The sequence below is a fragment of the Pleuronectes platessa genome, chromosome 8, assembly GCF_947347685.1.
Source record: "Pleuronectes platessa chromosome 8, fPlePla1.1, whole genome shotgun sequence".
In the NCBI taxonomy this organism is placed as follows: Eukaryota; Metazoa; Chordata; class Actinopteri; order Pleuronectiformes; family Pleuronectidae; genus Pleuronectes; species Pleuronectes platessa.
Genome location: NC_070633.1, coordinates 1878548 through 1896966, shown reverse-complemented (window position 1 = coordinate 1896966; position 18419 = coordinate 1878548). Strand labels below are relative to the sequence as shown.

The following is an 18419-nucleotide window of genomic DNA, read 5'->3' as shown; positions in this document are numbered from 1 at the left end:
CTTTAATTTGCAAATGTATTGACCTTTTAGGATCAAAATGAAGTGCTGACTGAGAAAGAATATGCTAGAGAATGCTATTAATGCAAATGTATTAGGTAATTATAAAACCTTAGCAGCTATCACATTTCATTTATTTATGTTTCATACACCGAGAGATACAAAGGTGAACTACTGATTAGAACCTTTTTTTAATGAAATGCGAGAATTTTAGATTAGATTCACAGGAAAACCTTTACTATTTATGCAATGTTACCCTTGTACAACTTATACATATATCACAATTATTTGACACAAATCCTTGGGTTGAGAGAAACGATGGGGTTGGATATGTCCTGTCATCAGCAAGAGAAGGGGGCGGGGCCAACCGCCTGACAGTCTATCCTGTGTGTAACAAAGTCCCTGGTGTGTTGGCCCCTGCAGCTCCAGCAGGTTAATGATAAACCGAAGCGGTGCAAGCAGCTGTAGCGCACAACACAGCTCCTAAGAAATACCGGAATCAAACTACAAATGTTATTTTGCGCAGAGCTGTCAATACCGGGACCGTATTTGACCCCGAGAGGGCACAAACCTACGTCGAGCGCAATGTTACACTGAAGTTAGTATTATACACTTAAGTGGGACGGTGTTAAAGTTTACTACAGGTAGGAAGTACAACAGAAATTACCGCGGTCAGAGTTGGCTGGGGCTGGGGTGAGCGGACTATTCATAGGCTGATAAAAACCCGGAGATGGACCGGTACAGGTACTTCAATTTGAACCAGAAAAGCGTGCTCGGCCTCGGTGTCCTCCAGGTGGCTTGTGCAGGTCTCTGTATGGTCTGCGGCTTTATGGACGCTGTTTTCCGCAAGGATACCGTGCTGAGTTGCACCAGGACGCCGGTGTGGGGAGGACTGGTGAGATACTGCCCCTTTGTTAGAAACTCTTGCCGACAGGTAACTATCTCCTGTGGCTGTCACCTGCGTTGTTTTGTTGGCTGCACTTTTCTTCCTTGAACTATGACGCCACACACTGAATAGTTTGTTGCCACATATCCAGAAATCACACATGTTAATCGTCTGAGTCTGTTGCTCACACTGTAGAAGGTTCCCGCTGCCTGTCTGTTAAGTTTACTCTTGAAACTTCGCTGCCTTTCAGATCATGGCCTCTCCAGGTGTTTTGGCGCTGTTGGCTTCACAAAGAAAAAATTCCGTTTTGGTAAGTATCTCTGGATAGGGTGGGGTTTTCAAGTTTATTTGGCTCATCATGGATCGAAGAGAAAGACCACCAGCACAGACACCGTGTATTTTTTATCTCCCAAATTATAATGCCATAAAGACACTTGAGTTATTAAGCATAACCCTTAATGCCGGCCCATGGAGCTTTGAGTGGTCATCAAGATTGAGAAAGAACTATATAAATACAAAACCATTCATAAAGAGGTTGGCTGAACATGTCCTTCTGTCTCTGCAGGTGAGTGTGATGGTGGCAGCAGCAGGACTCTCCTGTGTGGCTGTGCTGTTTATTTCTGGTTATGCCTGTCTGACGCTCACTTATGGAGAGGAGGATGAAGATGTCTTTCACCACCACGACAGTCCTCAAGTGGTAACCATCACACATATGCATAACGATAAACGACTTCCACTGCATGATACCCAATATTCTTTTAACATGTAGCAAAGGGGGAGATACAGTACAGTTTGCAGTCAAGGCCCTTGCTCTTTAAGTAATCCAGTGGGCTGAATCATTAATTTGTTTTTAAAGGGCCTATATTGTTTTCTGGGCTTTAAATAACCGTAATGACTTGAAGGGGGTCAGTAGAGACCCTCAATGTATGAAAAGTCCATTCTAAGAAATATGTTATCTAAACGCCTCGTTTCGTACTTTCTCCCCCGTATGAGTCATACGGTGTCACACTCGTCTCTCAGCCCAACCCAGCCGGTGCCAGTCCAGCCTCCGAACCCCCCACCCCGCTCCCCCCTCACCTCCACCACCCCTCCACAACAAACGGTACACCAAGCAGACTTGTTGCTGAGCTAGCAGCTTGTTAGCCACCTCAGGCTAACCAAAACAAACAATACTGAAGAAACACTGCAGTGTGGAGGGATGCAAGGAGGAGAATGTCTTTGCAGATTACTCCTAAGAACGTTACTGTTTGAGACCAGCGGTTACGCTTTATTTCTTATGATGTGCCGTGTCAATGTGCTCACTACATTAGTGAATAAAGTCTACATTACTCCGTTTTGAAACTCTGTTGCAAAACTCTGTACTGTAACTCGGGTCATTACTCCTACTTTGGCTGACTGTCCTGCAAAAACTTGAACAAACATTAGGACGGTGTAACTTGCGTTCAGAAGCATCTTGTCGTAAAAGACAAATATAGGGCTGGTTTTCTATGGCTGCTAACATACCAGAGTGACTCTCAGCTGTTTTTACAACCAGAGTGAATGCGCCAGAATGAGACAGGTGATAGGTCGCGTGTCACTCAAAGTGCAGTCAGCCAATCAGAGGAGCGGCTCAAGAGACAGACGAAAAAAGCCTCTTCTGTCTGCAGCTCCAGAGAGAGTCACATGGAGAGTCACAAGAGGACATGGATATACATGTTGCAGCAGTTTTTTCGACTTTAAAGCACTGATACATCATCTTAGTGGTACCAATGCCGCAAATTAAATCCCAGAAAGGTGTCAAATAAGGGGCCTTTAAGACTAACTTAAATCTGAGAGCCTTTCCTGTTTTTGACTTTTTGAAATGTTTACTACTAATGGGCCTCATTTTTGTATTCTTATCCTAAAATTATCTTGTTTGTACCATAAGGACACATTCAATTTAAAAAAAAAAATCTTACTTCAGAAAAGTGTGTAGATTACTTAAAAATGATGAAAGCCACCTGTGCCTATTTGAGCAAACAGGCATGAGGATAGAACATTTGTATAATTAGCAATCCAATATTACCATATAAGGTTACACTTATGTCAGAATGGATCAGGCAATGGAACACCTTTTGGTTCATTGCAATATTATGTAAAATATATTAGATATACAATATGTAGCAGGCAGCATGGCAAAATAATTTGACATACCTTCTTCTGCATGCAGCTTGCATTAAGGCTTTTACAACTCCTGTGTTGTCTACGGGGTGGCTAGATGTGTCATGAGCCAGGGATTTTAAGCACAACAACAATCACCATTTGAAAAGGTGAATGTTAAGTAATTGATCTAAAAATAGCTTGCATGGTGACTATAAACAATTGTTATTCCAAAAAAATGTCAAGTCAGCTATAGGGTTGTTCCATATAATTTTGGAAATCCCTATAATTGCTTCAAAGTTATAAAATATACAATCAATTGAGAAACTTTCTCATATTTCATGTAATACATTTGACAGGACTGTAAAACTAGTACATTTTCTTCGTACCAGAAAATGAGGCTAATTACTATATTTTAAATTTTTTAATACGTGTACAAATTTTAAAAAGTAGTTTAAATTTCATCAGTCAAAATTCCAATTTGCTTTGCGAACTCTTACAAGTGCAGTACAACAGTTTCTTACTAGTTCAGGTTTTGAGTTTTTTTCGTATACAGGATGTGCTGCATTGACATTCTTTGTGTGTCTCTTCAGACTTTTGTGCTTCATCGGATGGTGAAGGGGGCCAATGCCACCATACTGCTGACCTGCACCATCAGCCTGAGTCTTTCCACTTTCATTGCCTACGTGGGCTGCCGCAGTTTGCCCTGCTGTGGCTGCTATGATGCCAGAACTGGACTGGTAGGGAACAACATAATCCCAATGAATGTTATTGAAAATAATCTTAAATTAGACCTGCTTATCAGTGTTTTATAATTAATTTAGCTACATCTGTTAGTCTGTCATCTGCATGTGTGTACATGGAGCTGGCAATGAGTAACAAGGCAGATACATGTACAAGTAGTATTCCTTATGATTTTGGAAGCGATGAGTCCTTGATTATCAGCACAAACTTAAACTATGCACCATGTGGGGCAATATGTATGCATTTTAGTTTGAAACGTAAAAAATAAACTAAGATTATCAAAAATTATCTATTGTGTTCGCTATATGATAGATAGATAGATAGATTACTTTATTCATCCCCGAAGGGAAATTAAGTCGTCATAGCAGCAGGTATATTTGAATACAATAAAATACAATACAATAGAATAAAATAAAAAAAATATTGAGGTAGAAAGAATAAAAAAACAGGAACACAAGATAAATAGGTAAATAAGGTGCAGTGGCAAGATGATGGTAATAGTACTGATGATATGATGGTAATGTTATTGTTAGACAGTATATACAAATAGTACAGTATATATAGTATATATAACATAACATAATATATATATTTATATATGATAGTAATTCTCTCTAAATAAGTATAATAGCAGTATATAGTAATAAGTAATAATGGCAGCAACAGTATATATAATAATAGTAAATATAATAATAATAACATGTATTAATATTATATACAAAGAATATACAAAGAGTATGATATAATATGATATGATATATAGTAGAGGTATAAATATAAGTATTCGACTCTACAATAGATAATATAATATACTATGAGTGTAAGAATATGTAGACAGTGTGCAAAAGACAATATTATTGTATAAAATGATATATAGTATCAATATGGTTTATATTAACACATAGCGGAGTGTTTTACAGGGTACACAGTGCAAGGAGACAGGTACATTTAGTGCAGTTCTGTGATGGTAGCTCTGACAGAGGTAGAGGAGTTGTACAGTCTTATTGCAGTTGGGAGGAACGATTTCCTGTATCGTTCCTTAGAGCAGCGGGGTTGAATGAGTCTGTGGCTGAAGCTGCTCCTTAGCTTGTCTAGTGTTTTGTGGAGGGGGTGAGAGGAATTGTCCATGATTGCCAGCAGTTTTTCCAGCATCCTCTCCTCCACCACCTCCTCCAGGGTGACAAGCTTAGAGCCAACCACAGACTCTGCCTTCCTAAACGCCTAATTATAGTCCTGCGACTGCAACCGCGGAAGGCCACGCAGCTGCATCGACGGACTCGTTTTGGTTTATGCTTCACTCACGTGTTGCGCATGTTGCAACGCAATTCACCGCCAGAACACTAGGCGGAGTAACGTTTTTTTTCAAAAACAAAACACACAAAGAAGAGACGTCTTCTTCTTCGTCGACTGTTTATTTACATCGCCACTCCGGCTCCTCATAGCCTATGTCTGGCGGACAAATCGGCCAGTCAGTGACGGGTTATACAAGTGGTCATACTTTCAGATCTCTTCTGCCAAGTGCTCTTCTATTTGGTCCATATTCGTTCTTCTAAATCTTCCGTGATTTCCGCGTATTGTGGGGCATGAAACCGGAAACTAGACTCCGGACGGGATGTAGTAAGCAGACCAATCACAAGCCTTGCGGGCTGCGTGAGGCTCGCGTCGCTTTGTCGTGTAGTTAGAAAAATTGGCGGACGCACGCAAGCCGCCAGAGGGCTCGAAAGGGGCGTGTTGCGTGTCTTGCGTGCATGCGTGCGTGCGTGCAACCCGACTATAATTTGGCCTTAAGGAGTTTTTTCAGTCTGTTGGCGTCCTTTGCGTTGATGACCGCAGCCCAGGACACCACAGCAAAGAAGATGGTGCTCGCCTCAACAGACTTGTAGAAAATCTGCAGCATCTTGTTGCAGACATTGAAGGACCTGAGCCTCCTCAGGAAATATAGCCGGCTCAGGCCCTTCTTGTAGACGGCCTCTGTGTTGGTAGACTAGTCCAGTTTATTGTCCAGTGTGACACCCAGGTACTTGTAAGCAGGGACCACCTCCACATCCATCCCACCGATGTAGACAGGAGAGGGCAGGGGCTTGTTCCTCCTGAAGTCCACCACCATCTCCCTTGTCTTCTTCACGTTGAGCTGCATGCGGTTCTCCCCACACAACTTCACAAAGCGGTCAACCAGTTCCCTGTACTCAGCCTCCCTCCCGCCCTCAACACACCCCACAATGGTCGTGTCATCAGAGAACTTCTGCAGATGACACGTCTCAGTGTAGTGATTAAAGTCAGCAGTGTATGTGGTGAAGAGGAAGGGGGACAGCACAGTTCCCTGGGGGCCCCCGATGTTACTGATCAGACGATCAGACACACAGTTCTGTAATCTCACAAACTGCGGTCTGCCCGTCAGATAGTCATCGACCCAGTTGATGAGGGGAGCACTCACCTGTGTGCCCTCCAGTTTGGCCTTCAGCAGTCTGGGCTGGATGGTGTTGAATGCGCTGGAGAAGTCGAAAAACATGATCTGAGGTGTTGGGTCTGTCCAGGGAGGAGTAAGCCTTCTGCAGCAGGTAGATGATACGCAAACTGCAGGGGGTCTTGTGATGGGCACACCAGCGGTCTGAGGTGGGCCAGGACCAGTCTTTCCATGCCTGTAGTCCTCCAGTGCAGCAGGACGTCCTTTTTTGGGCACTGGGACCAGGCAGGATGTTTTCCAGAGCACTGGCACTCTCTGAAGGTGTAGGCTCAGGTTGAAGAGGTGCTGGAGAACTCCACAGAGCTGGCTGGAACATGCCTTCTGCACGCGAGGGCTGTTGCGGTCCGGTCCCGCAGCTTTCCTCGGTTTGAGCCTCTCCAGCTCTCTCCTCACCTGGCTGGCTGTGATGTGGAGTCCAGGCTGGGGGGTGGAGGGTGTCAGTGGTGGGTTTGAGGGTGGAGGTGATGAGGCTGGTGCAGAGATGTGTGTGTTGCAGGAGGTGGTGGGAGGCTGTTGGTGATGTGAGGATGTCCTGGGGGTGGGAGGTGTGAAAAGGTCTGTGGTGAAAGCCAGCGGGGGGGGGTGGGGGGAGGTGGTGACCGGGGTGGTGGGGGGCAGGGGGTGATGGGGGGAGGTGGGGGGTTGTTGCTCAGAGAAGCTGTAGAGGCAGTCGTAGAGGCAGTGGAGGGTCTGCTGGGGGTGGGGGGGTTGGAGTTGAACCTATTGAAGAACGTGTTCAGCTCGTTCGAACATTGTTCATTCCCAGCTGTTCCCCCATCTCTCCTCTGGAAGCCGGTGATCTCCTTCATCCCCCTCCAGACGTCCCTGCTGTTGTTGTCCTCCAGTTTGTGCTCCAGTTTTCTTCTGAAGTTGTCCTTGCTCTCCCTGATGCTGCGCTTGAGCTCCCTTTGTACCCGTTTGAGTTCTGCTCTGTCCCGTGATCTAAAGGCCCTCTTCTTCTCGTTGAGAAGGGCCTTCAGGTCGCTTGCTATCCACGGCTTGTTATTTGGGTAACAGCGGACCTCTTTAGTGGGGATGGTGTTGTCTATGCAGAACCCAATGTACTCAGAGACACAGTCAGTCAGGCCATCAATGTCCTCACCATGTGGCTCATAAATAGCATCCCAGTCTGTGGCCTCCAGCGCTCCACGCAGTGTTTCCATGGCCTCATGAGACCATTTCCTCACTGTCCTAACTGTGACTGGGTGCTGCTGAACCACAGGCTTGTATGATGGTGAGAGCAGGACTAGGTTGTGGTCTGACCTGCCCAGTGGTGGCAGGGCAGTGGAGCTGTATGCATCCTTAACATTTGCATACAGCAGGTCCAAAGTCTTATTTTCCCGGGTGGCACATTTTACAAACTGGAAGAAGGTTGGGAGTGTGGATGAGAGGGAAGCATGATTAAAGTCACCTGTGATGATGATGAATGCTCCGGGTGTTTTGTCTGTAATCCTGCAGTCACAGTGTGGATGACGTCACACGCTGCTTCTGCGTTCCCAGATGGAGGAATGTAAACATTGATGGCGAAAACACTGGTAAACTCCCTCTGCAAATAATATGGACGAAGTCCGACGGCGACGAGCTCGATGTCCGGGCTGCAGACACGCTGTTTAACGGTGACGTTCCCGGGGTGACACCACCTGTTGTTCACGAGATCGGCGAGTCCCCCTCCTTTCTTCTTGCCGGTCACGGTGGTGTCTCTGTCGGCTCGAACCGTCTGGAAGCCGGGAATGGTGACGTTGGAGTCCGGTATCTGCTCGTGCAGCCACATTTCCGTGAGACACACAAGATCCGAAGAGACCGAAGTCAATCAATCAATCAATCAATCAATCAAATTTTATTTGTATAGCCCGTATTCACAAATTACAATTCATCTCATAGGGCTTTAACAGGGTGTGACATCCTCTGTCCTTAACCCTCAGCAAGAGTAAGGAAAAACTACTAAAAACCCTTTTAACAGGGTAAAAATACATAGAAACCTCAGAGAGAGCCACATGTGAGGGATCCCTCTCCCAGGACGGACAGAAGTGCAATAGATGCCACATGCAGGAAAACATCATCAAGATTAAAGATTAAAGTCTCTAGCAGCATTTGATGAGGGTAGACATCCCGAAGGACAACCCCAACATGACATGCCAAGCAGTCCCGCTGCAATCACAGTCCATGGTCAGCAACCATCCAGACCACGATCCACCATCCAGACCAGACGCAGAGGTGTCAAGTAACGAAGTACAAATACTTCGTTACCTTACTTAAGTAGACATTTTGGGTATCTATACTTTACTGGAGTATTTATTTTTCAGAGGACTTTTTACTTCTACTCCTTACATTTTCACGCAAATATCTGTACTTTCTACTCCTTACATTTTAAAAATAGCCTCGTTACTCCTATTTTATTTTGGCTTGTTTTCATTCCAGTTTGTCACCCCAAAAAAAACTTTTTTTTGTGAGACATTAAACCCCCCTCCTCCCTCTGGAGGAGCGACTCCGAGGAGAGTTTGAGTAAGGTGCCCGCCGCACGCGCGGGATGACGGCCAGGCCGAGGCCGCCACACAACCCCACCGGAGGGGTTCCGAGAAGGAGGAGAGCAAAGCCAGAGCTGCGTGGGGCACCTTCCTCGCAGAATCCGTCATCCTACCGCCTCCGCTGACGCACCTCGCTGTCAGGTCCATCGACCTGACGTCGTCCGTCCGTCGTCCGTTGAACCTGATCCTTCCGCAGGTTCACCTACGGAAACCTTGTTACGACTTTTACTTCCTCTAGATCAGGGGTGTCCAAACTACGGCCCGCCATCCATTTTAAATTGGCCCGCCTCCAAAAAAATTTAATTAAAAAAAAAAAAAAAATTAAAAAAATGTATTCTTTTTTTTTTTTTTTTTTTTAAACTAACAATTTAGTAGCACTGAAATGGCAGTAACTTATAGCACTATGTAGTTTTGCTCTATTTTTGAAGAAATTGTACTTTCTTGATTCTTGTTGTTCTGGGTTTGTACCCTCGAGTAGGGGAGAGTGGGGTAATTTGGGACATTTTTTACATTTGCTCCCCTCTAGGCGAGCTAAAATCATATATCAGTAAAATTTACATATTTCCTATTAATTCAGGATGTTTCCTAGCAATGGAAATGATCAGAATGTCTTCAGGACAAAGGGCAGTGAAAATATGATTGTTTGTAAAAAAGTGGTCTTGTGTCTCACTTTACCCCAGCTTAGGGGTAAAGTGAGACAGACCAGAGAAATCAAGGGGGTAAAGTGATCCACTTACCTTTTCCACTTTAAAACTAACATAACAACACATGTTGTAATATGTCAATTAAGCACATTTATGATTATTATGATTCATGTAATCTCTTAAACACCTTAGCTTACCTGAACATTGTTTCTATGTCCCATTGGCAGGGACAGGGATATTGATTTTCTCTGCGTATTCAAATGCCAGTTCACAGCACTTAACTGGAGCAAGGCCATGGAACTGGTCAGCTAGTTGTTTCAAGTGTTTGGCAAGCTCCTCCTCCATCTCATCTGTGAATATTCTCTTTGCCTCAGCTACTGCACCCCAGGCTACTGATTTTACTTCCCCGTCCTCTTTTTTTCTTTATGAATCTTTTGAGGGTTGTCTTATCAATATTTCTATCCCTTCCGGCTTTTCTTAAGGACTTCTTTCCTTGCATGACCTCAGCGGCTGCACTCTCCATCTCTGGGAGGGGTGATTGGCCCCAAATTGTCTTCCTGGTGAGGTTTCTTTGCATGATGGCTTTTCTACAATGTTTAAGGCATTAAAAATAAAACATATGTGATGTAATATTACACTAAAATATGGTTAAGACTAAACTTAACTTGTGCTACGTGTCTCACTTTACCCCACAGCCAACATTTTAGAAAAAACAACATCTCTTAGCAATTCAGGCTAATCTTCAGCTAGCATCAATCACATGGTTTTATATGTTGGAAGTTCACCAACATGTATGATATACGTTTTTCTACCTGAATCAATTTGTTTTGACACAACAGTTGATGCAAGAAAATTTACTTTTACATGCAAAAAGAAAAATTTTGTGAAAAAACATTCTAACCACAGCATCAGCAACAACTTCTCCTTCATGGCAAGGGTGGAATGGGAGGGGCTTGAAAACATAATGATCACATGACCACAAATGTGTTCCGTTGCCTAGATACAGTGGGTGTCTCACATTACCCTACTCTCCCCTTCCCTTGAATGCACTGATTGCAAATCGCTTTGGATAAAAGCGTCAGCTAAATTAATTGTAATGTAATGGACTATGGCCCACTGTGTTGCACTACTCAGTTTTGACACTAGGTGGCCCCCCCACCCTAAGCTACGCGATTGAGGCACACTGTCAACAGTCCGCTCCAGGGCAGGGGGGCGTGGCGGCGTGAGTGGCCCAGACCTTCAAATTATTTTCTGTATGTGGCCCTCAGGATAAAAAGTTTGGACACCCCTGCTCTAGATAGTCAAGTTTGATCGTCTTCTCGGCGCTCCGCCAGGGCCGTTACCGATTCCGGCGGGGCCGATCCGAGGACCTCACTAAACCATCCAATCGGTAGTAGCGACGGGTGGTGTGTACAAAGGGCAGGGCCTCAGCAGCCTGTGAAAGACTGTTTAGTGTTGCAGGGCTCATCTTCAGTTCAGGTGGAGCATGCATAGGCTCAAATAACTTTGAGAACCTGCTGCTTTTGCGGCTGAACAAAGCCTATCGGTAGTGTTGTTGTACATACAGGTTTAGCCCAAAGGTGTCAAGGTCTCTTTCAATAAAGGTTATTGATAACATTCCACTGAAGTTTGACTTTTTGCATTATTACAATACTTATTGGCAGCTAGTTATCATGTCTTTCACTCCATGAAACGCATGTTAATGGTTAGTAGTACACATATGGTACTATAATGTATTTACATTAAAAAATTCCCCTTACATTACTTTTACTTTTATACTTTAAGTAGTTTTGAAACCAGTACTTTTACACTTTTACTTAAGTAAAAAGCTTGATTGGATACTTCAACTTCTACAAAAGTATTTTTAAACCCTAGTATCTATACTTCTACTTGAGTAATGAATGGGAATACTTTTGACACCTCTGACCAGACGCCACTCCAGTCCTCCACCGTCCACCGCCGCCCACCAGGACCCATCACGAGCCACCACCGCGGTCCTGGTCCACCGCCCGTGCCCAATGCCAACGCGACACAGGGTCCGCCGCATGCACCACGATCAGCCCACATAACTCAGAATCCGCCACACTGGATCCAACACTGCGACTCCCGGTGCGCGATCCACAAACCGCAATCCATGGTGCGGCCACAGAGGCCCTGGATCTGCGGGTGATAAAGCAAAGGGATTCCGGGGAAGGGGGATAGGGATGGAGAAGAGGAAGGAGAAGCTGGAAAGAGAAGCTCCGTGTGTCATGTGTCATAAAATAGAAAAAGTTACGTTCTTCCGCACTAATTAGCTCTAACTATAAGCTTTATCAAAAAGGAAGGTTTTGAGCCTACTCTTAAATGAAAAGATGGTATCTGCCTCCCGAACTGAAAGTGGTAGATGATTCCACAGCCGAGGGGCTTGATGGCTGAAAGCTCTGGCTCCTACTCTACTTTTAGAGACTTTAGGGACGACAAGTAGGCTTGAATTCTGGGAGCGGAGTGCTCTAGTGGGTTTATAAGGTACTAACAGCTCTTCAAGGTAAAAAAGGCGCTATATTATTAAGGGCCTTGAAGGTGAGGAGAAGAATTTTTAATTCTATTCTAGATTTAACTGGAAGCCAGTGTAGCGATGCTAATACTGGAGAAATGTGCTCTCTTCTCTTTGTTCTCGTCAGGACACGTGCTGCGGCATTTTGGACAAGCTGTAGAGTCTTTAACGACTTACTGCTGGATCCTGATAATAATGAATTACAATAGTCCAGTCTCGCTGTAACAAAGGCGTGGACTAGTTTTTCTGCATCTTTTTGTGAAAGGACATGTGGAAGTGGAAAAAAGCGGTTCTAGAAATTTGTTTTAAGTGACTATTAAAGGATAAATCAGGATCGAAGATCACTCCCAGGTTTCTGACTGTTTCATTGGAAGCAAGGGCAATGTCGTCTAGCGCAGCTATATCATTAGATAATGTATCTCTAAGGTGTTTGGGGCCAAGTAGAAGTGCGGTTAAAAGTTATAAAAAAGTGTCCAATCAATAACAAAAGCATCTCGTCCTTGTGCGGTACGAAGATGCGCAGAGCAGTGCAAAAAGAAGTATAAAAAACTTACAACAAACGTAATAAAAACACAAAAAACGACTAATATACCAAGAGCTGCTACAACAGGCACCCGTTAGTACGGCGCCATTTTTTATGCAGCCAATAGCTTCTGAAATTAGCATGCTAGCCAGCTATCCTTTTCCATCTCTTAATACTACTGGGAGTAGGTTGTAAAGATGTGTGGTACTTTTTGATCAAGTGAAACTACTGCTTTTAACCGCTCTTCCTCACCTTCCTCCACCTTTTTGCTTGTTCTTCACTCCTGCCAAAGCCATGCCTTCCCCTCTCCATGACTGAGCAGTTTAGGTTTGAAATGTTAATTTCCCTCCTAACATTAACCAAAAACAAATTCAGTTACATAATGAGACCACAAGGTAAATCTGTGTCTGTAACATTATTCCCAAACCTGTGCAGCTACATGTCAACAGCTGTGCTCTTCTTAATTCTAGGTGATGCTAGCAAAATTTTGATTTGCCAGTGAACACAGGCCCTGTCTTGCCCATTGCTCATGCAATTCAATTAAGTTTTATGTGAATAACGCCAAACACATCATGAATTATCTCAAGGCCATCAGGGACATCGTGAATCGAGAGAGGAAGGGGGCTCACAGAGACTGCTTGTGTATATGGCCCAGAATCTTGTGCTACGCCCCTGGGGATCCCTCACATGTGGCCTTCTCTGAGGTTTCTGTTTTTCCCCATGTTAATTTTTTTTTTTGGGTCGTTTTTCTTTACTTAAGGGCAAAAGTTGTTGCACCTATGAGACAATTTGTGATATGTGAATATGGGCAAAAATAAAATTTGATCGTTCACACACTGCTGCCACACTGTGCCCTAAGGATACTTTGGCAATCAGACTGGAGGAGCCCATAATCAAACTGCTGACCTTCTAATTAGTGGACAACCCGTTATACCTCCTCATTGCCCTTGGTATTAAAAGCATAATTCTTTCTTTCTGACTTTACTACATACGTTAGTCTGGCCCATAGGTCTAATCTGGCAAGAAATTCAGAAGGGATATTTACCACAGATTTTAATTTTGGATGCTAATTTCCAGTGTGTCACAAAAACAGCACTTCATTATTTGAAGAACATCGCCAGAGTGAGGCCATTTCTCTTCTTGAGAAACAATGAACAATTTAAAAATGCTTTTATAACTAGCGGGTTTGACTACTTTTGCGATGTTTATAAATGATCAGAATCTGCTTCTCTCCCTCGATCAAATTATATATGAAACATATAGATTGTCACCTGAGGGAATTCAGTGTCTTTGACAACTTCCAAGACCAGTTGTTTCTAATGACACTCACCGGAATAATCTCTTTACTATCAAACTATGTGTCTCGCTATTTTGCCACCTGAAACTTTGCGTGTTCGATCGACGATGCTCAATATCTTCCTGATCAATAACACTGTAGCAGTGCAGTTCACATTTGGTAATTACTGTCACTTCACTGCTGGATGTCATGTTCAAAAAGGTTTACATGACACATGAGATGGTTGTTCCTTTAAAAAAACGTTTCCCCCTGTATTATACGTTAGACTCCAGCTCAGTAAGATTTACTGCCATTTTTTACATTATTATAGTATTTGCCAAAAAATGCACAAAAATATATCACAGCATGAACTTTATATTTGACTCCTGAGATGGTTTTTACAGAGATGTCACCCGGCTGCATCTGCACTTTTAACACTGTTTTAGAATACAGTAAAAATATTTACTTTCATTCATTTGATTAATGTGTGTAGTGTTATCTTTAGTCAACTTTATTAACACTGGAGACTGACTGGATTTGACTTTCCCTTCATAAATCACATTCGGCTATCGTAACAATAGTCCATAGTCTGTCTTTGACATAAGACATACAGTAAACATCTAGACTAGACACATGTAGACATTGAATAGGTTTCAGTCCAGTGTTCTGCAGTAAAGAATTTTGTACTTTTTTGTCCTACTTATGACCTTTAATCTTGTTGATCCATGTTTGCAAGGGTCAATTATACGTGGATCCAGACAGATGCTGAGTAAACAGCTTCACACATGTGCATTAGAGATTAACACTAATGCATTATATAATATGCAACTTAACTACATTCCTTATGTTTAGCATTATTAAATCTATAGAACCTTAGGTCTTTCCAAGGTCTGTGAACAGTTTTGAAAAGGGTCTGTAAAATGTGTGACCTCAACGAAAAATACTTTTTCAAACACATTTGAAAAAGAAAAATATCTGCTGTGATAAAGGTGATGATGGCTCAGTTTTCATTAAGTGTGACTTAGCGTTTCACAAAACCTGTATTAATACACTTCACTTGATCAAATGTTTTTATATTTCATCCTGAGAACTTTTCATTGTGGTAGAAGCTTTGACAAAAAAAACACTTTTCTTATGAGTCAATTCAGCCAGTTACGTGTTTTTAATAAACCTTCCTGACTGTTCACTCTCACAGTTTCACATTTGAGCTTTCTATAATTTCTTCACATCTGCTCAAAATCAATAGGGCCATTTTTATCTGCACAAGCAGTGGGATTGGTTATCTAACTGTTGTTCAGGAGTCTTTTCTTATGGATTCCTTTTTTTATTTGTCTTCAACACAAATTTGTCTCTGTTTATGGTTTTGGTAAATGCTTTTGTATTTATATTGCGCTTTTCTAGTCTTGATGACCACTCAAAGCTCTTTAGTTTTACATTCACACACAGTGCATCAATTAGCAGCACTTTGTTGTTCTATGGGGGGGGCAGTTCGGTGTTCAGCATCTTGCCCAAGGACACTTCGGCATGCAGATAGGGAAGACTGGGGATTGAACTGCCGACCTTCAGGTTGGAGGCCACCCAAAATCGCCTTATCTCTCATTCACTTTATTTCATTGCTAGTTTCCTGCTCCACTGCATCACATAGGGTAACACTGTGTTTTCATTGGTTAAGGGAGAAAGTAGGAGCTGAAGCCCTTAATCAAAATGCAGCAGAATAGTTATTAGAAATGAGATTGTATGTACAGTTGCAATCAGAAATATTCAACCCCCTCACCTCAATAGATATTATAGTGATGTGGATGACAGATAATGACAATAAATGACAAAAAAACCTCATCAAACGACAAAAGATATTTATTGATGCGTATTTTAGTTATTTTGACAACAGAAGTTGACTTAACTTTGAAGTTCAAATGAAAAATTTAACTCTTTCAACACATGTGCAGTATTATTCAAGCCCCCAGCTTCAGTACTTTGTGGCGCATCCTCTAGCTTTTATAACTTCTAAAAAATGTTTTCGGTAAGTGCGGACAAGCTTCTTACACCTTTCGATTGGAATCTTAGCCCATTTTTCAAGTGCAAAACATTTCAGCGATGTTTGATGGCTTCTGTGCCGCAACTGCCTTCTTTAAATCCCACCAAAGATTTTCAATCAAATTTGAATCTGGTGACTGTGAATACCACTCCAGGACGTTCCAGGATCTTTTTCTCAACCAAGCTTTGGTGGACTTGGAGGTTTTGCTTTGGATCATTGTCTTGCTGGAAAGTCCAATGATCACCAAGGTTTAATTTGTCAACAGAAGGCATCACATTCCTCTTTAAAATGCCCTGGTATTTCTGTGAATCCATGATGCCATGTACACAATAAAGATTGCTAGTTCCTGCCGCAGAAAAACAGCCCCACATCATCAATGACCCACCATCAGGCTTGACCTTGGGGATGGTATTCTTCTTGTCATAAGCCTGGCCTTTCACACGCCAGACATACCGCTGGTCCATACGTCCAAACAGTTCCAGTTTGGTTTCATCAGTCCATAGAACTGTGACACAAAACTCAGTAGTCTTATCCAAATTCCTCCTGGCATATTCTAGTCAACTTATGATGTTCCTTGTGGTCAAGAGCTGAGTATGTCTTGAAGCCGGCCATGAAGTCCTTTTTTATTCAGTGCACGTCTTATATTTGCCACTGAAGCACTTGTACCAGCCTTCATCAGGTCATCCTGTAGGTGCTTGCAGTCACACAGGGGTTTATCTGAGTTGTTCTGACTAAGTTGCTAAGGGCCCTTGATGAAATGTTGGGCTTTCTTCCACGGCCAGGCAGGTTTGAAGCCGCTCCATCAGTTTTAAACTTCCTTATAATGTTCCCAATTGTGTCTCTTGGAATATAATTTTTTGGGGAAATTCTTCTACCCAAGGCCTTTCAGGTGTGATGAAATAATCTCCTCTCTCAGCTTTTGTGGAAGCTCCTTTGTCTTTCCCATGATTGCAACTCACCTGGAATACCTTCATGGGTGGGGTTTATATATGCATCACAGCTGAAGCAAATGAAGGATCAGTATAGAGTTCCCAAAGGCTTAATAATGTTTCAACTCAACTTTAAGACAGCTTTAAAAACAACAATATTATATAGGAGTTGAATAATTGTGACATGGCTATCTTAACAAAATATACTGCTACACACAAATACTACATCATGTATTTTCCGTGTTGATTTTCTGTATCACTCAACTCATAAAGAAGTCATACGAAGCAGAATCTTGCTCAAAGAGCAAGATTCTGTCAACTTTCATTGATAAATCCTTAAAATCTTTGGGGGGTTGAATATTTCTGATTGCAACTGTAGGTGTGATTCAAGATCCAATTTAACACTATTCATTGTGCAGCCCTGCATTGAGTCCACATAATCAACAGTTTTCTTTCTCATAAATGGTTTCTAAATACTTCCGGTCTGTTTGTCCCCAGAATATACCTGTGCTGTGGATTTTTGTTCGGTGCTGAAGGGAATTCTGCTGTCTTTTCACAACTGTTACAAGAGTTCCTGTTTCTGGCTAACGTCAACTTCTGCTGCAGCTGACTGGTTGATATCAAGTGCTGTGTGTTTTTTTTTAAATGACAAAATTGTTAACTTTCACAATGATCAGTTGCTCATTCCAAAGACATGGACACCAAACAAGCTACTTGACTTTTGTGGATTATTCAACATATTTGTGATTGCCAAGTCTAATTTGTTCTACACCATACAGGCATTTCAATGCACGTGTTCAGTGATGCATGAAGGCGGGTGTGGAAGGACAATATGAAGTACTGAAGGTTGGGTTAGTTGTACCTGCAATAACTTCAATCTATTTTCAACCCTAGTCAAAATAAATACTAAATAAGCATTAGGGCAGCTGTACATACTAACACTGGATGGTTACAGTTTGAAGAAGAGGTCAAAGGTTGAACTGCAATCACCCTGGGTTGTGTAGTCCAAAGACAGGATAACACAGATCCCTCTGTTCAGGACATGCTGTTGGTTAAACAAAGAAGTTCTACTCTAAGAACAACATTTTTGTTGAGTTTTTGTCACCAAGGATGTAACTTTTTTTAATCCAAGAACTGACCTTTCTGTGACTGTTAACAATTTGTGTGTCTATGATGTAGGAGACCCTGGTCCCTCAGTGCGACCCTGGGGACACTGAGATGGTTTGTACCTGGCAAGGTAATTTGATTTGAAACCATCTGTGTTACAATTGTTTCTGTCAGTCTCTGATGTAGTTCTCCTCTATGTGCAGCAGGAGGTGATGACAGGCTTTTTAACTCTCCACCTCAGTCCACTGAGCAGTACACCGCTGAGGAAGAAGGACCCTCCAAACTACCTCCATACAGCAGACTGACCTGACACACATAAAACCTGAAACACATCCTGTCTGCTCTCTTCATTCAAGTGATTAAAGATGTGCCGACTTCATACTGGTGGATATACTGAGGGGAGAAATCTAAACTCTGCTGAAGCAGTCAGCAATCTTAAACATTATACGTTTTTAAATGACTTAAATAACTTCTGCTCTTGATTAGACCAAATATGTAAAACTGTGGCAACGTCTTTATTTCTTTTATGACCAGATTTCATTTGAACCTTGTAAAAGCTGATATGAAATACCTGTGTATGTAAAATGTATTCTAAGACATTTTATGTGTATTTAATAAATAAAACCTGACTGCAGTGA

General features: G+C 42.5%; 1 protein-coding gene across 8 annotated transcripts; it reads left to right on the top strand.

The window, feature by feature from the left end:
- The first annotated feature begins 397 nt into the window (after nucleotides 1–397).
- On the top strand, nucleotides 398–18419 carry zgc:113425 (uncharacterized protein LOC541425 homolog). 8 transcript variants are annotated; one of them, XR_008339524.1, is made up of 6 exons: nucleotides 398–931; nucleotides 1134–1193; nucleotides 1449–1580; nucleotides 3595–3741; nucleotides 17173–17911; nucleotides 17988–18078. XR_008339524.1 is itself a non-coding variant. In XM_053428835.1 (6 exons), the coding sequence occupies exons 1-6, from the start codon at nucleotides 728–730 to the stop codon at nucleotides 18089–18091; spliced, it is 669 nt and encodes a 222-aa protein (XP_053284810.1). In that variant the 5' UTR covers nucleotides 398–727; the 3' UTR covers nucleotides 18092–18419. The 8 variants fall into 8 exon arrangements, 5 of the variants coding, with proteins under 5 accessions (XP_053284810.1, XP_053284808.1, XP_053284807.1 ...); XR_008339523.1 differs by having other exon boundaries at nucleotides 17985–18076; XR_008339525.1 differs by lacking the exon at nucleotides 17988–18078 and having other exon boundaries at nucleotides 17173–17525; nucleotides 17854–17901.